This window comes from Atractosteus spatula, chromosome 2 (assembly GCF_055471065.1).
Source record: "Atractosteus spatula isolate fAtrSpa1 chromosome 2, fAtrSpa1.hap1, whole genome shotgun sequence".
In the NCBI taxonomy this organism is placed as follows: Eukaryota; Metazoa; Chordata; class Actinopteri; order Semionotiformes; family Lepisosteidae; genus Atractosteus; species Atractosteus spatula.
The window spans coordinates 6,564,482-6,586,115 of record NC_142707.1 but is presented as its reverse complement, the minus strand read 5'-3'; the positions used below and the strand labels follow the sequence as shown (position 1 = coordinate 6,586,115).

General features: G+C 39.9%; 1 protein-coding gene across 2 annotated transcripts in view; it reads left to right on the top strand.

Moving 5' to 3' along the window:
* Positions 1-21,432, top strand: part of npy8ar (neuropeptide Y receptor Y8a) — a 41,908-nt gene extending 20,476 nt beyond the window's left edge. The window contains exons 1-2 of one of the 2 annotated variants that reach the window (XM_088939237.1): positions 1,247-1,332; positions 18,135-21,432. In XM_088939237.1, coding sequence (XP_088795363.1) covers positions 18,147-19,391 — 1,245 coding nt within the window. In that variant the 5' untranslated portion in view covers positions 1,247-1,332; positions 18,135-18,146 and the 3' untranslated portion in view covers positions 19,392-21,432. Of the gene's footprint in view, positions 1-1,246; positions 1,333-18,134 lie in introns of those variants that run through there. The other variant, XM_088939229.1, reaches the window with a different exon arrangement.
* The last annotated feature ends 202 nt before the right edge of the window (positions 21,433-21,634 follow it).

Below are 21,634 nucleotides of genomic sequence, written 5' to 3'. Positions count from 1 at the left end.
GATTAAGACCATGACCCAGAGCTTGTGTTAAATTAAGAATTCCTTTCCTCTCTTGACAAGTAAATCAGATACTTTAATTTTGTCCCCTTGGAGTGTCAATTAATCAATGAAGATTCCAAGTGATGTTTTTCACAATTAAGTGTTAATTTTCACCCCCTTTGTAGAAAACACAATTTCAGTAATCAGATCAGGCAACTTGAATCTGAGCAGAAAAGACCTCTTTATATGGTGGAGACAAATGGTATTGCAGTGGAGACTGCTCAAGGAGGCATTGGAATGCTCTAAAATATAAAATATATATTATTGTGGATAATATAAAAACCCTGCTCTCCATCTTCCATGTTGGAAGGTGTTCAAAGCTCTCCAATGTCTGATAATTCATCCATCCATTTTCTAACCACCTTCCATGGGGTAGGTGGAGCCTACTGTATCACTGTAATTCAACAGGTGCAGAGCACACAAGGCAGAGCACACACTGGATGAGACATCAGTCCATTGCAGGGGAGACACAAACACAGATACACACTCGCACCAGGGCCAATTTTTACAGAAGCCAATTAACCAACCAGTATGTCTTTGGACTGTGGGAGGAAGCCGGAGCACCCAGAGGAAACCCACGCGAACATGGGCAGAATACACAAACTTCATGCATCATAGCAATATCTATGCCACACTTTCACTTTATTCACCCCAAATCCAGTGATATTAACTACAGGACGATAAGGGGGAGACCCCAATGCTGCCTGTCTGAAGGTAACGTAATCATTTAAGGGGGCCATGTGCTGACTCCCACAGAGAACCTCTCATTTTCTCATCCGGGAACTGTCACCCCAAAAATTTGCAGTGTTAAAATGTCCCCAGCATGGTGTCATTTGTTCTGTTCATGTATGCCTCATCAGGTTAAAATATTTTGCCAGTAAAACTTAAATGTTGAATGTCGATTGTTTGATCTTTTTACAGGAAGAGACAGGTGCAAAATGTATGAGTACACCCCAACTGAGAAACGACATATGTCATGAAATGGGTATGCACAATGGTTAAAGAATGACTCGATTGCAGTTTATCCAAACCGAATTTGCTTTTGACGTCCTAAATTATTTCCAATGTCAAAAACAATGCCCGCAAAGTGAGGGGGAAACCCTCTCCATGGTTAGAATGCCTTGTGTCTCTTTAAGAGATTCCCCTATCGTTTGTTTGATGGCTTCCAGCTTCCTTTAAAACTACCTGCGTCTCCAAGCTGCTCCACAAGACGCATTTGGAGGGTCAGCGCTCGGAACACCCAGACTGCCAGAGACTGGAGTCTGCAGCAGGAAAGCTCTTGACACTGACGGCGTAAGCTAAAGCGCTCGGATAGATATTAGAGTCTGGGGTACGATAGTCATGTGCTGCTTTTTCTCCTCTTGTCCATTGTTGCTTCGCCTGATTTCGACTTATTTCCCCATGTCTTTGTTGGGGTGCCTTACATTTAATGGCATTCCTTGTCACAGGTGGTCTGCAATGCGCTGATAGAATACTGTGATTCCTCCTTTGCAGAATGTGATTTTTTAAATTAATTTTTGTTACATGTTATGTTAAAGAAAACCGATTCCGTTTATAGTTTAAAGCGGATACTGTTTATTTCACGGAACAACAATAAAACTTGGACTGTAGAGAAGCTTCGGAAAAGTGTTGGAATGGAGCGGGTTTTTCCTTGATGTTAATACACAGATGTGCTGTTAGGTGAAATACAATAGGAAAGTCGGGAGTTCAGAAATACATTTATTTACATATGTATACTGTACTGATTTTATAAATATTGAATAAGATCAGTTACAGTTATACATATTTTGTCAGTGCTTTAAAGATAATCGTGTGTATTGGAACCTTTTGGTCATTTTCTTTGTCTTTTAATATCGCCTATTTATTGTCTTGCATGTTCCTTATTTATATGTAAAGCTAGTCAGATACGCACAATACGTTTCTGTTTAACAATACTCTTCCAGATAGCTAAGGATTTCTTGCAAGCTTTTGCGGAGGTATTGTTAAGTAGTCCCATTTTTTGGACACCTTGCCAATCAAATTGCTGGCTTAGGTTCATTTCGATTCGTTCCTTCTTGGAGTACTGCATAAAATCCTAAGTGCCTTTGGCGCTCTTTTCTTCCGACTTATTATTATTAAATAAAAAATCATAAAGATTGGTGGCCTTTCTGTCTACTTGTATCTTACTTTAATGACGTATAAGCCATTTCACAGTGCATTCTGTCAGCATTTATATTCAACGCGCTCGTACAATGAGGTGAAATTGCAGTTGCATACCCAATCGAAGCACGCTTGCATCCCCCGGCAGTCCTGTTCTGAAAAGTGCTTGAGCTTGAGCTGTTGTCGCGCTCCTTGCTGTTTAATGGGCGCTTTTGACTCCATTTTAAACCCCGATCTTTTCCTGGGGTGAAACGCCAGAATGTATGGGTTTATCTTTGTTTAGAGGCAATGTTAAAATAAACCCGTTGCTAGCGGTAGTGTAGGTAAATACGCGTGCGTAATTAGGACGAACTGCAGTGCGGTTGGGTTTAGTAACGAATCTTGGTGGGGTTTGAACAGGTAGACAAACGGCTGATTCTTCACAGTATTGACTGTAGCACCTTACACGACTGGAGTATGTGGCATGAATGCACAAAATGCACAAGGAAAACAAATATCCAACATCTTGACAAATAGCGCATATTGGGGACCCTATTAAATGAAATCCGTTGTGGGTTTTGTTACACTAGAATTGTAAGTTAGCAGTGTCCTCTGATCTCTTCACAGGCCAGACAGTTACCCTTCTTCCCCTGCCCCAGAAATACAGGAATGTTTTTTTACTTGCTCTGCGCAGCTCAAGATACGACTAAGTATGAGCCATCTGTTAGGGGAGGTGGTCTATGCTCAATAGAATCTGCACTTTCAGGCAGACACTGGTAATCTCTAACCAGTAGGAGGGAAGAAGATGGAGACATCTCTCATAACGGTCGATGGAGTTGATTTTGCAAGCAAAGTAGTCTGCAAAATTTTATCAGGAAAATTAATATTATCAAATTTCCTCATTTTTCTTAAATGAGCTCTGTGTGATTTGCCGCTTTTACTTTTTATGAATTCCAATTTTACCTTCTGCTGAAGTCTTCTTGCTAAATGATCTGTTCTCAATGGAGGTGTGCAAGCTGAGCTAGATGAAGCGATATAGAAACATTTATCAGTGGTGAAGTGGAATGCTAATTTTCTTCTGCTTTGGGATTCTGGGCATCAGAAAATTGTTTCAGAAGAGATTTGTGTTGAAAAGGCAAACTAGACAGAACAAGGAAGTGAAGAATCCCACCGGGCACATTGTATAATATGCCATTAAATATTTAAGGAATTACATAATTTGCATGACTAGAAGACACAACATACAGCATTTGACATCAGCCTTGAAAAGCACTTTTTGCAAAATGCAATGATTCGAGGTCATGGACTCTAAGTTCTTGTAGGTCTGGAGAATCCTGTTCAGCAGACATATTAACAAATTTCCTTTTGTTTTTTGTTTGCTACATAGTTATGTACAGTAATCAGGCCAGAGGAGCAATGTGTTATCTTCACGTTTTTGATTCTCTCCTTGTCTGTACAGTACGTGGGGGTGTATTAGGAACCAGTACTTTTGCTTCTGTTACGGACGAGTTGTTATGAACCCTGTGCAGGTCTCTAAGAGAGTCCAATGGCTTATGAGTCCACGAAGGGCGAGGCAGCAGGGAGGTCAGTAGTTCCAGGTGAGGTCAAATTCAGGTTGCGAGATCAGGGAGGCAAACAAAACCAAAAAGGGGAGAGACGAAAAGGTAGTCAAGGGGTCCAAAGCTAGATGGGTCTTCCTGTTGGTAGTCAGAAGTTTGAGGATGATGCAAGCTCAGGAGGCGGATAGATTCCTGATACCGAGCAAGGACTAGGAGTGAATGGAGGGTTTAAATAGTGAAGGAAGAGGAGATTGAATAATGAGGATTAATTGATGCCGGCTGTGCTCGTCACAGTTACAGTGTACCCAATGTATGAGTTTCTCTTAGTATGTCCTTGAAATAAACATATTTCAGCCTCTGACAAATGATACGGCTTTAAGAAGCAACAAAAGTGAAGTGACTTATGGGTAAAACTCATTCCCACATCTGTGTTCTAATTCTGAGCCTCAGTATATCCTGTTTTAGAGTGAGTTTGTGTTTGTCTGGGGCTGTGCATTTAGTAAGCAGAGGAAGGTATTCTGTGAAGATCTCTCTGTAGTGGCACAATTGATTGGGGCCATGAGACCATGACACATTATACAGTAGTCCTTCACATGTGAATTGACAAGTAATAATATTTCTGCTATTGCTTTCTAACAAAAGCCAACCCAATATTTCCCTTGGTTAGCCTTTAAAGTAACACATTTTTCCACTGTTATTTAATTGCCGAATTTGCAAGTCTCTTATGATTTTATACAGAGTGATCTTTCTTTTGTGTAAAAGGCAACAGCTCAGGCCTCTTATCTATACTGCCATCTTTAACGCGACTCTGTTCTAAAGTTTATCAGATGAGATAAAAGTTTTGATGGATTGTTTAATTACAGATTTATAGACATGGTGGGAATAGGGATGCCTTTTGGCAGCAAAAGGTGTTATAAGTTAGGATCACTTATAGAAAAAGGAGACAGACAAAACAAGGTAGTAAGGTGTTAATCAGCAGAGAGGCAGGATAAAGGCAGAGTATACATTTATCAGTGCAGTCCCAAAGATAAAAACGTAGCCATGCACTAGACAAGTTTTCATTTATGAAGGTCTCAGTAGGGAGATCTGAAGTGACTGGTGTGTGATGTATGGGCTTGCTACACTGTGTCATGGACCATTTGTCAGAATGGCTTCAAATGCTGATGTTTTACACATTGCCTGGAGAAGCAGTGTTAAAATAATTCTCTTTTCTCATCTGTCTTTCATCATACAGTAGTTCATTCTTTTGTTCCATTTCCAGGACTACAAGAGCAAATGAAGACAGGTGTTTTCTTATAAAATGTCTCAGTCCTTGATGACAACAGAAAAAGTTAATTGAATGCTATTACGTGGTGTGAGGTGATAAGAAAAGGTATTTTCCAACAGTTGAGGCCTCCGCCTTTGGCTGTTGAATTGGCTTGTCAAAATATCCACTAATTATCGTTATTTGATAGAATTAGTAAAATATTAAGTTAAGTGTACCTCCTCAACTGTCACAGTGGTAATCACATTGTAACTATAAACTTGAATCTTGTATCCCAGCGCTTATATGTTATGTGGAGTAGAGTGTACATACGCACAAGGTCATGACAGATTAGTAGGATGATTGTGCAAACAGGGGTCACCAATTTATTTGATGGAAGAGGAAAATGCTGCAAGTACTGTGCAAAGGGCACAAGAACCACAGTGTCCCACAGTGTTCATGGGAACATAGCTTTGGATGACTGAGTTGCATCAATTATTTGTTTATTTAGTGGAAGTTCTTGTGTATTGCAGAGTGCTTTATGTTTTCTGGGTGCCTACACATTGGCTGCATAAAGGTTTCTATGAAGCCTGTAGGTGCATGAAGGCTGGCCCCTGTGTTGTGCATTTTCACAAAAAAAATCATAGGGGATTCCTCATGTTCTCCAGTGACATTAAGAGTCAGTTATTCTCCAGTTATTGATCAAATATCTTGGCCACATTTCTATATCCCTTATGTTATGTTAAGTATGTCTGGGAGAAGGTCAAATTGTAATCTTTAAAAGACAGCACTTCTGCTCTCTTGTGTATAATCCTGGCCTGTTGGCTAAACAATATGTGCCTGTTTTCTAACACTTGGTGTGTTGGTCTTTTCAAACATCTCTGACTCTTGGCATTGCTAGACCTTGCATTTGATGGGTTCGCTTCTTCCAAGCACGGTGCTTTTTTCCTCTTTTAAAGCAAGAACCTCTTCAACTTCACTCTTTCCATGGAAGACAGCTGTCCCCATGCACCTACAATGGTGGAAACCTTTTTGTTCCTGTTCTCTTGATTCCACCCTCCCAGGAACAACTGTACAACTCCGGCTACTTTGTATCCTTTTCCTCTCTTTTCTCTTCCTCTTCCTCTCTCAATCTGCTCTCCCTCCTAATTTTCTTCTCACTGTTTCTGGTCAAGCTTCCAAACCTGGAGCTGCAACTACAGCTCCAGCATCCATTTGTTTTCTCATCTCTGCTCTTTCTCCAATACTCCAATACTCCAATACTCCAATACTCCAATACTCCAATACTCCAATACTCCAATACTCCAATACTCCTTTTGCTTGTCCTGGTTTGAGCCCCCTAGTCTCTGATGTATACTCCATTCTAAGGGTACCCCAGTTGCCATAAGGGTTTTCTTCGCTTTTAACCTCCCTTTGCTGGCGTCCAACGGGTGCAGTGTTGACCCTCGACTCTTTTCCCTCTCCATCCCAAGCTCCCACCTTGAACGCGACTGATATTTTTGCTTCTTTTGGGGGTTGTTCTTGGAATCATTTTTTTCTGGGTCACCGCAGTGGCTTCTCCACAGAGTTCCAATCTCAAATGACCTGGGGTTCGGTTGCTGTACTGCCACTTGTTTACTGACTTGCGTTCCATCACCTGCATCATACAACTCATTCACTTCAATCTTCATCAGCTGTTTATCCAAAACACTTCATTTCCAAATCTCTTAGTCAAATGAAGCTCAATCATGCATCATATATGCTAATGATTCAGTCTGCCCTACAGTGCGCATTCTCTGATTGGCTCCTGCAAAACTTTGCTTCTGAACCAACTTTTTTTTCATGTTCCAGTAGCTCTGTTGTTCTGTTGAATGTTGCACAAGTATTGTAGCAATTTTATGCCTATTTTAAGAAATTTGTATCAGTGTTTTGGGGATCCTTTTGAGTGTTGTGACATGTCTGACCTTTGGTCCAGTACTCAAATATTAAGTACATTATCACATTATATCCGTCATCTTTATCTTTCCTCGTAAATATAATTTGCCGATCTACTAAATCATATTTTGCAGTTTGGACTTTACTATATAAGGATGAATTAACTTTATAGTTGCTGTGTTTGTAGTAATAATTATCATAAACATCATCATCATAGAAATGAATAGTAGGTTGGTTCATTCTCTCCTAACGATTATTATTTCTTTGCTTCCCAAGCATACTGATAGTAGAGGTCTTAATATTAATGTATTGTAGTGTGTATTTAGAGTGGCTTGTGACCACTCTTAATAGAAGCGACCAACACAATATGAGCTCTGTACATCCTATATTAGAACTGTATAGATTGTGTAGTGTTTTTTTGTTGTACTCTACATACATTTTGCATGTCCTGTTATGTATTCTGCATGAGTCCCTTTCTTCTTGGATTTGCAATGATAATGAACTGTTCTAAAAAGCCCACATGTGTTGCAACACTAATATAAGACACAATTGCAATGCTGTTCAGGAGTAGTTCAAGTGTCTGCCTACAGTAGCTGGCAAATAAACAGAAATGACAAATAGGCATGCAGAATACATTCAAGAGGAGACAGTTAAAGTAACCATCATGTATTGAGAGGCATTACAAACATAAAAACTCAGTATTTGATCCAATAGAATTTGTTGCATTTTAAAACCTCTCAATATAAACTTAACAGTTGACTAAATTATTAAGTGTTTTGGGGCATTTGCTGTTCAAAATTTTTAAATTTCATGGATTTTAAAATAAAATCCAAAATATTTTTTATTATTATGGAAAACTGTCCAGCTTGACCAGTAGTAACTTTGAATTTAATGGTGAATCTACAGTACCCGTGGAACCTTCCTGAGCATATTTCTTTCAGAAATACTATTAGGACTTAAGGGAACAAAGGGAATTCTCTAAATGTAGAAGTAAAAGTTACAATACCTGCCTGACCTACCTTTAAGCCTTGTGACAAGCTTTAACATATCTCCCTGTCTCCACTACAGTGTGAAGAGTAGAAGTAAGGCAAGGATTCAGGAGGTAACATTGTATGTGCACTAAAAAGAGAGAAAACAGTCTTTGAAGAGCTAAAAAACTAAGTGAACAAAAGGGCATGGGGCATTTGAGGGCTGTTTCTGATTTCTTTAAGAGAGTAGTTTTAGAATTAAGCTTTTTCTAGACCTACAGACATTTGTTAATGTAATTCATGGCTGCTGTCAGCATTAAACGATCCTTGTTTGTCAGATTTGTATCCTTTTCCTACATATCTCGTCTGTTACCCACTTGTACTGTGTGTTATTCTTTGCTCTGTGGGATACCATATTAGGAAGTCATTATCTCATAATGAGGTTAATTTGGTATTTCGATGTCTTAAAGAGCAAGAATTTCAGGCACTGAAAAATAGTTTAAGTTCTTAGCTGATTAAGATTAAGATTAGGTGACGTACCTGTAAAGTTTCCTTCTGACTTCCTCACGAAGAAATATCTGAATGTTTGTTTCATTATAATTGCCTATACCTATACTATATTGATTTTAGTATCTAATGTTGTAGCAAAGCAATAGCAAGCCACTGTAATAGGAAACAAAATTATATATAGGGAAAGCATAATTATAATGGAAATATAATAAGATTAAGGAAAGAAAGGTTAAACTTATTTTAAACTACTGGGAAGGAATCAAAGTTAAAGACAAAAGGAAATAACCCTGTGCCAAAATCTGCATCCTTAAAGCAGATATATACAGTCTGTGGCTGTTTACTATAAAACAGCTGTCAGGCTGATACCTATGGAAAAAAGTATTAGAAGTGTGTAACTTTAACAGCTGGAAAAATACATGGATGAGTGTATTTTTTAGCACAAAGTTACTTCATATTTAAATCTGCCACACAGCTTTCCACTTTGCCAATCTCAAGATCTTCTTACAATCAATCTTACAATAAACTTTCGCACACCCACCCAGGAGAAATTCATTCAATTGTTTGAGAAGGCATCTTTGAAAATGCTTCCTGCCAATCTCACCACTGCTCTGCCAAGTGAGGTGTGAGTTTTTATTTCTAGTTTCTGTGCTGCTTTGCAGGAAACGAATGAGCAAAAAATAATCATAAGCTTCTATGACAGAATTACGGCCATAGAAGAGCAATATCTGAGCTAATATCCTGGGAAATGGTATATTACACGCAGTAAAGCTGGCCCATTTCATATCCTCATTATGGAAAAAGCCATTGAGTCAATTGAATCTTCAGAAGTGATGAAGTTAGTATAGCAGATAGCGCTCACAGACCCACGCACAGGAGAAATTGAACACAATGGCCCATTTTATGTCAAGTCATCCAAACAGGGACACATATCATTGTTTTTAGCGTTCGGTGCATCTTCCTGCTAGCTTCTGAAATATGGAGACATTAAGATCTCATTCAGATTTGTCTGTGGGCTTGTCAGTGTGGATGTGTGTGCTAAGATTTGTGGGTTCACTATAGGCAGTGCTTTTAAAAAAAGCAAAAACACCATGGACTTGAAGGAAAGTTTATTTTAATTTAAATTATAGATCTGTAAATCTGTTTTGACCACTACTAAACAATGTCCATACTTTTTCCTATTATAATCACTACCTGTTTGACAAAATGTTTTTTAGACAAATCAAAAACTAAGGAACAAAAAACCTGCCAATTGAAGGACCTGTAATGCCTAATCAATTGTACTTGTTTTTAATTAAACCAGGTACAATAACTTTGTTTATACTGGAATCCTTATTATAATCTTTTTTCCTAATGCATCATCACTAAAAAGGCTCACTAAAGCCATGGATTAAACACAGTGGAACTAGATTTGATTGTGATTAAAGGCTTTCTTTCATTTTTTAATTACAAAGCCAAGCTGGATGAAAAAACATCAAAAGCTTTGTTGCTAAAAAAAATTAAAAAGAAAAGGCCATTATGATTCGGGTATTTGGCTTAAGAAGCTACCAATAAGGTTAGGGCACTGAAGTGCAATTTTAGTTGCTCTTGTTATTTGGATTCTCTTGAGGTTTCTCCATGCCAATTGTGCAGAGTTGTGGTTAGAAAGAAAGCAATTGTCAAGTGGTGTCACGAAGCGCACTGATAAGGTATCGTTCATTTTTTAGCCCTTTATTTAATAAGAAAAGCCCATTGAGAACCTGGAGGGTACATATTTATACAGCAGGGCATTTTCCTGGAGCTCTTTGAGAGAAGTACCTTGCTCAAGGGTTCAACAGCAGTGTCCCACTCCGAATTTGAACCTACAACTCTCTGGGCTCCATCTTGATTCTTTACATTTGTAGGTCTGTGTCAAGCTAAGAGGTTCTGCTCCAGGGTAAAAAAGATCAAATTAGGCTGACAACTATTTGCTCTGGAGCACCTTTTGCTCTGCAAACGTTCATCCAAGACAAGCAGAGGTGGTTGGAAGTGAATACCATTCTGCCGAATGGCACAACTCAACAAAATCCCCTAAATAAAGATGAAGGGAAGATTTGGGTTGGATGGGAAGGCCATAGGCACTTCATTTGTATGTGAACTGCAGCTTTTACGGTAGAGATTGGGGTAAACGTGAAGGATAAAAAGCTTTGGTACTGGTAAGTGGTACTTGCTAAAGAAGGAATACACTGTTGAAGGTGGCGTGTGTGTGTGTCTGAAAGTCACCAAACAGATTGTTGTAATTGCAAACAGGGCTGCATGAAATGGTTTTGAAGGCTCCATATTGCCTGACTGGGATAGAATGACAGCAACAGAGTCAGAACATATTCATCTTCCAGATTCCTGGGGAGAATTTAATGTACTGTATACTCACGGCAGAACAGCAGGGAGCCTGTGCCAATAGCACCAGCCTCAGGGCAGCACAACGCAGATTCTTCAAGCTCAAGTTAATAAGGCAGTATAATCATGCAGACTTATAGTGGGGGAAGACTTATACTGCAAGACTCTAAGAACTTAATTGGAGGATGCATCCTAATTGTTTTCTTGTATTAACAGCGATTATAGTTACAAGGAATCAACTGCGGTTTCCAGCACTCCATTGTAAAAAATCAGTAGACTGGCTGTGATGAAAGTGCATAATCTAATCTCTGTTTCTACAGCATCAGTCTCCGTGAAATCTCCATTTTATGTGGTCCCTTAAAAATCTACCACAGAAAAAATAAGAATTAATATGAGAACAGAAGGGTATTGATGAAAGCAAAGGCAACAATTTGTCACACTGTGCTATATAGTAGCCTTTGAATCGCCTGGCAATTTATTGAATATTTATTTAATTATTCACAAAAATAACATTTATTTGAATGACACTTTTATCCAAAATAATTAATATTTGTAGCCATTTATAACAGAGTTTTTATTTCCAAAGGTACATTTTGTGTAACATCTAAAAGCAATTTATCACATATTAATTCATAAAGCATATGTTTTCTAACACATTTTTAATTCATTTTGGTTCTGTTTAATAAAACATTAGTCACCTGGTGATGCTGCTGGCTTTCCAACTCCCCCCATTTGTGCCAGTTTTTAATGTCTTATCCATCTGCTACTTGATATTTCTGTGCTCTAGATGATAATAATAATTCCTTACACTTATACAGTATAGCGCTTTTCAGAACACTCCACTCCAAGCGCTTTACAGGTAATGGGGATACCCTCCACCACCACCAGTGTGCAGCCCCACCTGGATGATGCGATGGGAGCCATAGTGCACACACCTGCGATCAGTGGGGAGGAGAAGAGAGTGATAAAGCCAATTCAGAGATGGGGATTATTAGGAGGCCATTTTTAGTAAAGCCCAATGGGGAATTTGGCCAGGCAACACCCTGGGATTTTGAATGACCACAGACAGTTAGGACCTCGGTTTTATGTCTCATCCGTAGGACGGCGCCTTTTTACAGTGTAGTGTCTCTGTCACTATACTGGGGTGTTAGGACCCACACGGACCTCAAGGTGAGCGCCCCCTTATGACCCTCTAATACAGTACCTCTTCCAGCAGCAACTTTAGTGTTTCCCAGGAGGTCTCCAATCCAGGTACTGACCAGGCTCACACCTGCTTAGCTTCAGTGAGTTGCCACTTGTGAGTTGCAGGGTGATATAGCTGCTGGCAATATAGATCACATCCTTCAGGAAGTGCAGGCAGTGTTTCATCGTGTCTTCAAGGGGACAGAAGCCTGTTTCAGCACTCTGCATCTGCTGAATTGTGGAGGCCAGGTGGCCTGTGAGCCTTCCACTCTTAGTTAGCCTAGTGGAGCCACTGTGCTATACCTTTGTCTGCACCATGGGACTCCTACAATCTGTTTGTTGAGGCCTCACAGTGGTATGGACTTCTCCTTTCATATTTATCCATATCTACAGGCAGAATACTAGAACACGGTTACAAACAAGAAGAGGCCATTCAGCCAATCTAGGCTCTTCTGTAATTCATCATTTGTTTATCCAAGGATGATATATAGCTTTTTTATATTAGAAGCCAGAGTATCTGGTTCAACAACATTACTAGATAGTTTGGATCAGACTCCCACAGTCCTTTGGGTGAAGGCGTTTTCTCCTGTTCTCAGTTTTTAAATGCACTTTCAGGCAGTTTCCACTTGTGTGCTCTGGTTTGTGTTTCACTGTTTTTTGTCTGATGAAGTCCCCTACTTTAGCTTTGTCACTGCCCTTGAGTACTTGGATCAGGTCCCCTCATCGTTGTCTCGGTTCAAGACTAAGGTTCAGTTCTTTCAGCCTGTCAGTGTAGGACATCCCTTCAAGTCCTGAAATTCATCAGATTATTCTCCTCTGGTCTGCTTCCAGAGCACCAAACCCTTTCTGATGTCTGGGTCCAAAATTGCTACTACTAACACCTATCATCTACAGATTTCTACAGTTTTGACTGTACAGTACACCCTTGTGTTTGTCAAAAAGTTTTAAATGATGTGTCAACATATATCACTTTCGGCCTCTACACACACACTGTTTGGAAGCAGTAAACACGGCAATATATTGTCAGGCCATTGCCATTGTCACCGTGAAACAGTTTGCAACCCCTGTAGAATTCATGGGCCGTAGTATCTGCCTCCATGTCCTTTCGTGACTGTCCATTGCTATTGTTGTTCAAAGCTGCTCACTCTTCTGTTGTGATACGGCTTGGGTACACCTGTTTCTCAAGAAGTAACAACTCCATTTGACCACACGGGGAATGCTGGGTTATTATCATAACTCTGTTTCCATGAAAAGATATACTGTATACTTGTTACCCTTCTGGGCTGCTACACAGCTGGCAGAAAATAGTGAAGCAGCCTTGAAGGGTCATGACTGTCATAGCTGATACTGTACATCAGCCAAGCCTTGAAAAAGAAGAAGGGGCAGAGCTGGCTGACAAGGCAGAGTCTGATTGGATAACTTGGCTCTACGTACTCAGCACAGTGGTGGTAACAAAGACGCATCTGTAGCGTAGTAATGACGGCATTTTTTTCAGGGAACTGTTGTAATGATGACGTCTATAATCTAGTGTTTTTGTTGTGACACCTCCACCTGAGTCTCAGTTTGTATCCATGTAAAGGCGTGTTTTAGTATTTATTCAAGTGTGAATGTGATGTGTGTCTGCACTACTTGGTTTGTGCTTAGAAGTTTTATTAAATGTTTAGGACAAACAATAGCAACCATACAGCACCATAACAAAACCTTGAAGCCTAACATATTGCATTGGTATCTGTAAGGAAATTAAAAAAACAAAATGTGCAGCAAGTGTTATGGTTGGTATTCACTAGATGTAATATCCTATGCTCTTCTGCACTTTTTCCACATTCTGAAGAGAATTTGTATATGAAGCAGATACTGTACTATGTGATCAACAGGTTGGACTTCTGAAAGTCTAGTTTGCACATTGTAGTATCATAGGAAGCATGTTGATGACATAAAATGAATGAGGCTGCCATTTGTATTTGATTGGAGTGAGAGCTCCATCTTCAAACAAAACACTGCTTAATTAAAATACAGTAGCTTGTGTTGTCAAATCATAGCAGAGAAAAGAGCAATGACAACAAGCAAAAGTAAAACACAAAATATCAAACTCTGCTTGAGAATTTTTTTTTAAAAAGAAGTCCAATTAAACACAAAAAAAACAAAAGCTTTTCTATTCAAAAAATGTTTTGACCAAAGTTGTTATTACTTCAGACTGCAGTCATGAAAAAGCCATCTGACTATGGCCGTTTAAAGGGAAGCTTTACCTCAATTTTCCCTCATGCATAATCATGTATGATTTTTATTTTCCACTGAAATTTTGGTCAGTTAATTTATAGCCCATAAAAGTGTCTCCTGGGAACATGTGGCAAAGGCCAGTCAGAGTCAGCATGAATTCGCTTGGTACTTTTCCCATGGATTAATGGGAGTGTTGTTTTGCAGGTGATGGCAAAGAGTTGCCTTATATCCACATCAAAAAATGTTTCTAGGACTTTGTAAATGTGTTGTTGTGGATTGAGCATTGTTGTGAACTGTGTAGGCTGATGAGAAACAGTGTAAATTAATTCAGCTAACCGAGTGTATAGGCCTCATGGGAAAACTATTACTGAAGGAAATGACTTGGAACACCTAGAGCTTCATCCAATAATACTTATAGCAGACTGCTTTTGCAGAGGCAGAAAAATCCTTACTGGGAACAGAGGACCGTTCATAATTGCAACCAGCTGGCTCAAAACAAGACTCTTCAAGGATATTTCTCAAGCTTATGGTTCTGATTTTGACAAATGTCTCCATGCAAGCATCCTGCCTTGAGAGTATAATTGAAATGCTGGCTGTGGAAACATCAACTCCCTGTTTTCGAAATTTTCAGAGAGACAAAACGCAACAGTGAGGTCAGACCTCAACGAGCTTAGTTTTGGGAGATCACAAGAAATGAAACCTTCTTCAGAGTCTTCCAGGTATTCTTGTGCAACTTGCTTTGTAATGTGAACTGGTCCCCTGTAAGTGAGGCCAATGACCAGCATTCGAACATGTGACCTTTACCGGTCTCATGTGTTTACTGCACTGTTGATGCCGTTTGTGCGTGTTTGCTCAGACTGACCGAACATAATTAAGATTCCAAGCATAAACAGACCTCTTGGGTGGGACTCTGCTTGTCTCCAGAGATGCAGACAGAGCTAGGGGACAGATGAGGTTAAGGAGGAGCCCGAAGTAGGCCAAGAAAAACAAAACAGAATGTTGCAATAGATGCTAAAACGATAAAAATTGAATTAATAAGAACTGAATCAATATTTTACTCAGTTGTTAAATAAGCATCAAAATGGCCACATGCCTCAGGAAAGCATTAGTATTATATTAAATAGCATTAGTGCCAAAGAGGCAGAAGTCTTACAGGTTCTAGAAACATTTAAGATAAACAAGTCTATAGGGCCTCAAAGTATTTACTAATTGTACTTAGGAAAATTAGGGATTTTATTAATAGACCATTAAGAAAACACTTTTAATGTCACTGAAGACAGGGGGTGATACCCATTAACTGGAAGATTGCTTTTGTGGCAGCCTTATTCCCAAAGGGCGGCAGAACTGAAACAACTAATTAGAGATTTATACTGTAAGCCCTAGGCTAGTACATGTAAAGTTATAGAGACAATAATTATAACTAAACTACATGATCATCTGTATTGTTATAGGATTTTAGAAGAGTGGTCTACATGGACCAGAATTTCTCCATTTATTTAGAATAATTAAAATAATAGCCAGGACAAAAAGCACTATGGAGACTGAATGCTAATGGAGACAAACTATCAAAATAATAGCCAGGACAAAAAGCACTATGGAGACTGAATGCTAATGGAGACAAACTATGCGTGTCAGACTACTATACTGATGGCCACTTACTTTTGGTCATTGTATGCTAAAATCTGTCCACATTACCACCAAGACATTGAATGTGTTTTGCTTTATACACAGTTTGCTTCAGATGTGTTGCATATTTGGGAAGAATGAACAGAGTGTGTCTTTTCTTTTCTTACTTTAATAAAAAAATGGAATTCAGTTCTGAGGTGGTGAAGATACCCATTGGGGAGAGAGATTGGGAATCGATAGGTGAATTTATAGGCAAAAAAATAAACCGTGATAATCTATTTCTCGATTTTGTGTTTCAAAAGAATGGATACTGATGAACTCTTTTCTTCCTGTTATCAGAACCAGTAATTGTCTTGAGCCCCTCAGCACTGTTGAATTAGTCTTTTACATACCAGTCCCAATGCTGACACAAAAGCAAATTAACTTCAGTAATAATGAGTGACAGTATTGCAGCTTACCTGCTCAGAGAGAGACGGACAGTATCTTAATAACTGCTCAACATGCTAGCAGGTACCACTAATCATCGCTTATCTGGGATTTCAAGGACACTGTCTATTATTCAGTAATTCCAGAGAGATGATCATAATTGTTATTTTAAACAGTGGCAGTGGCCGTCATTTTGATCAGATTCCTCTCTGGTAAAATAAATGGATATGGAGAGGATTATAAATTCTGTCTGGTGCTGTCATGTGTGAAAAATAATGCAGATGGCTAATTAAAAATACAGATGCAAAACACTGATTATGGAAAAGGCAGTGTAGTGATAAGCATTTAAAGGACGCGTTTGTAAAACACTGGCAAAAGTATCTTGAAGACCTTCAAAAGAATGTTACCATGAAAGTCACGCAGACGAAAATCCTTGTAAACCCCATCAAACGTCAAACAAATCACAGGAAAAAATCCTCTGAGAGCTCTCGGCGTTCTTCAGGATGGAGCTCTATTGAGCCCAGACAATCAGTCTCATCTTCAAACTGACAGCCTTTCTTCTGCACCGCATTTTAATGAGAAGTAATTTCTAGCCACTTAGTCGTTTTTAGGCGAGGGAGAGAAAGACTGTCAGATGTGGATAATAGCTCTCTTTACAAGCCTTCGGATTATTGTATTTTCCGGCGCTGCGTATAAAATTCGCCTGCTCGTTTTCCTCTCTTTTTCCGATTTGGAAATTGCATTTTGCCCTGTTCGCTTTGCAGGCTGAATCTGTAGAAAGTCGGTATGGAGGTCAAGGAGCTTCTCCTGGTCTCCGTGTTGCATTGCATGTGGTAGAGAGAAGAGAGCAGGGAAACGGAATGAAATCCCAACCTGTGGGATCCGGAGTAGCTGATTCAGTGAAGATCGATGGCAGGAGAGAGAGTAATGATCCCTATAGCCCGCAGTAAGGACTGTTGAGGTCCAGGATACTCCTGGATATAGCAAGTTCACAAAGGTGGTGGCATTAGATTCATCAGTATCCACTCTGAATGCTTCTGAAACACGTGATTGAGGAATCAGAGATTGATTATCACAGTTTATTTATTTTTCCTATAAATCTACCTATTGATCCTCAGATTCTCTCCCCAATGGGTATCATCATCATCATCTCGGGACTGTATTCCATTTTGTTTGATGTCTTTTAGGATAAAGTAGATCGGAGATGGTGGTTATATCACAATTTGCGGTTACACATCCTGGTACCTTGTGGGCACAGTTTTGTTAATGAAAGCTAGATCTTTCGTTTGGCTGCTAATTGAAGGTCTTAGTTTCTATCGTATAGCTAAACATTAATTATCATTATCTATATCTCTAAAACTTCCTTGCATGTTTATTTTCACATCCTATATCGCATTTGCTTTATTTTACACCCTTGAGTGTAATTGACCATAATTTTAATAAATATACAGACGTTCCTGCCTTCATCCCATTCTGAGCACCGTCACGCCAGTCTACTTTTAAACAAACTCTGAACATTGCTTCTCATCTGGCTCGCACTGCCTGTTTGTGAGTCGCAGAACACACAATTTATTGGTGACTCCAAAGTGGATGTAACAAAAATTGCAGTTGATTTAAAAAGGAAATTGTTATAGATTTATTCAGGACAACTGAGAATGCACCCTTGATTTTTTAGTGTTTTATGTGTATCTGTCACCACTTGCATCTGGAGGAAGTGTTATTAGATTAAGAATCTTGCACAATATGACTCATCTCGTACTTTTAACAACCATGATGCATAGCCTCAGAGACTAAAGTGTGCTGTAGATGCTAAAACAAACGTACTGCTGCAATAAATCTTAGTTCTAGCTAAGATTGCCTGTATTACAGCACAAACTATAACACACAAAAAGACATTGGATCTGGGGAAAGAAAGAAAATGAGCATCCCATTCAATCCCTGTGCACCTCATCTAAACATTTCGTGCTGTTTCTCTTACAGGCATACTAACCCATGAGATCATGTGCAAAGAGTTGGAATCAAGAAGAAAATAAAAAGATAGACCACCTACCCGCCTCTGGATCCTTCACCCACAGACATCTGCTTGTGCATCTGCAAGTCATCCCAGCTTCCTGCAGAGGCATGGAGATAGGCCAGGACCTGACCTATCTAAATGGTAGCAAGGCTTGGTGGAGGGACCTGTTGTGGAATGAATCCAGGCCATGCAGCAACTCAGTGGGGGGAACCACCTTCCTCATTGTGGCCTACAGCACGGTCATTGCCGTAGGGCTGATTGGCAACACCTGCCTCGTGTTCGTCATCTCACGACAGAAGGAGATGAGGAACGTCACCAACATTTTCATTGCTAACCTCTCCTGCTCCGACATACTAGTGTGCATCGTGTGCCTGCCTGTCACGGCTATCTACACCCTGATGGACCACTGGATCTTCGGGGAGGCCCTGTGCAAGGTCACACCTTTTATCCAGTGCATGTCAGTCACTGTCTCTATCCTCTCTCTGGTCCTGATCGCACTGGAGCGGCATCAGCTCATCATTCACCCCACAGGCTGGAAGCCGGTGGTGGGGCACTCCTATCTAGCGGTGGCTGTCACCTGGATGGTGGCCTGCTTCATCTCCCTGCCCTTCCTAGCCTTCAGTGTCCTCACCAACCATCCCTTCCAAAACCTCAGCCTGCCCTTCAACCCCTTTGCTGACCAAGTTGTCTGTATGGAACGCTGGCCCACAGAGAGCCAGCGCCTGGCCTACACTACCTCCCTCCTGCTCTTTCAGTACTGCCTCCCCCTCTTCCTGATCCTCATCTGCTACCTGCGCATTTTCCTGCGGCTCCGGCGGAGGAGGGAGATGGTGGAGCGCACGCGGGAGGCCAGGCGCAAGAAGGATAAAAACATCCAGAGGGTCAATGGGATGCTGGCCGCCATCGTGGCCGCTTTCGCCCTCTGCTGGCTGCCTCTCTACGTCTTCAACACGCTGTTTGACTGGAACCACGATGCCATCCCCGCCTGCCACAATGCCATCTTCTCTGCCTGCCACCTCATAGCCATGGCATCGACTTGCGTCAATCCCATCATCTATGGCTTCCTGAACAGCAACTTCCAGAAGGAGCTGAAGGCCTCGCTGTACCGCTGCCGCTGTGGTGGTGCGCCGGAGAGCTATGAGAGCTTCCCACTCTCCACTGTCAGCACCGATGCTACCAAGATGTCCTCCCTTCGCAACGGCTCTCTCAGCATCACCACCTAGCAGTGCCCTTTGGTACAAGGAGAGAGCAGCTCAGACGGAAGGAGGTTGCCGGGGGTTACGGAGGGACCGTGTCAGCAGATTGACTATGGTCAAGTCAGTGGTGCTCAACTGTGGACCTCAAAGTGCTGCAGTTTTTTTAATGGGATTATGAATTCAGCCATGGCTTAAGACCTAAAATAGATACATCACTGAAACTAAGTTGTTTGTTCTTCAGAACTGAGGAAGAATGCAAAGAAGGAGATCCAGTAGCTCTAGAGGACTGGAATATTGCACCCCATTCATAAACCTTCTCAACAAGTGGACATCCTAGTTTTTTCCAGTGCAGGACTTTGTGTTATCTTTAACTGAACTGATTATAACTCTGTAAAAGTAGTGAAGTTAGTCCTTGTTAGTCCAGCAGCTGAGTAGATAAAAAAATCTATTATGTAGCTTAATCCTTGTCTTTGAATTTTGGGATCAAACCCACCTCTGTTTCAGTTTTATTTATTATGATGTATTTTTTGGTAAATATAGTTTTCTCTTTGGATTTCTCTGAAATGTCCTTTATGGAGTGAAACATTTATTTTGCAGAACATGGTCTGTCATTTTCATACACATTCCAAGCATTAGGGTGTTAAGTAGTGGTATCCATTAAATTGGTGGATAAAGAATTAAAACGTAAAATAATGACAGTCAGCAATGCAAAGGTGGTGTTGTATTTAAATAAATAGAAAACTCCATTAATCCAAACGCTCATTTACAGCTCTTCTGATGATAGCATAGATTAGATCTCTGGATATAGAATGATATCTCTCAAAGAAATTTGAATATTTTGAAAAATTACTCATGAACCAAAGCAGTAGCTGCGTGCCATTGCCAGCACTTTAAGCCTCCTGAAGGAGAGGTACTGAATAGAATTTCAGCAAAATTTCAAGTCATGTTCTTCATATCAAAAGATACTTTCAAAGATGCCTAGATTGCGTTTTTTGCTGCGATTTTAACCAAGAAGAGAAAATGTGTTTTGTGTGCTTAACACATTTCTGCCGGAGATACAAAACCCAGGGCATTAACATTCACCCCAGTGAAACTCCTGCATGCTTTTCAAATAGCCTCAGAAGAACTTTATTCTTATAGCCTTGTTTCAGAATCCATCAGGTTGATTGTGCCATTGGATTAAAGAGAGAACAGGTCTATGAGCTGACGCATTGATTTAATCTCTCTAAAAAGTGATTTGGATTGTTAGAATCAATGGCAAAGCTAAAGGTATAAACTATCTGCAAGCCTGTCCCTATTGCTAAATGTTTAAAGCAGAGAACAGGATGTGTCTGTTGTTTGTTGTTCTTGTATGGAAACAAATGTACTGTATAACTGTTGCAATATGTAGAAGGGGCACGAGCAGTTTTAGTTACCTATTGCCAGTAGCTGCATTGACCTACACTTTTGCCATTGTGGTGTGCTTCAAACACCCACTTCAGTGACGTGTACACGTCTAAGCTTTGCACAGCGTTAATATTCCAAGTTCTTCATATTATTGATGGATAACCAGGCCTATATACTGTATAAGGCCTGTATTTATCAAGACGTGTAATTATTCAGGCATGTGCTTAGGGTTATCTTGTTTGAAAACCTATGTTGTTCCTCCTATACTGTATGTACTATTTACATGTAGTTTCTGGCATTATCAGAGGGTGACATTCATTTTCAGAAAATAAATGCAGCAAAGTCTAGTCCATTATTTTTTGTGATGAACACAGCATTGTCACGTTAGATTATATATTCTTCTTTCTGCGAATTCCTTCAAAGTGCATTTTCAATTTTTTGCATTGCCTAGAAAAAAGCCCAGTGGATTCAGCATTTAATTTTCCTGTTGAAAAACTACCCATCCAAACAAATTCCATTAAAACTGGGATATAGACTCTCTAAAGACAATAATTGTTTGATAATGTTCTAACTGTTTTGAAAAGAAGTTTTGTTTTGTATTGTCAAATGCTTCAACTTGTACGATTGCGTTGTTTATTTCTATAAATGTTGCACTTAAATATACACATAGTCTACTTAAAAACATTGTGTTCGTTGTGTTTTGTTAACGGTTTTAGTCTAATAATGTTTGTTATAGTATGGATGTTTTTCTTTTCTAAAATGTGTAGGTAGATCTTGGCCTGTTAAAATGAGGAATAAGTAAAGGTTTATTCCATGCTGAAAAGAGAAAAAAGAAACGCAACGTTTCGGCTGTGGAGCCTTCTTCGGGTGTGTCACATTAATAT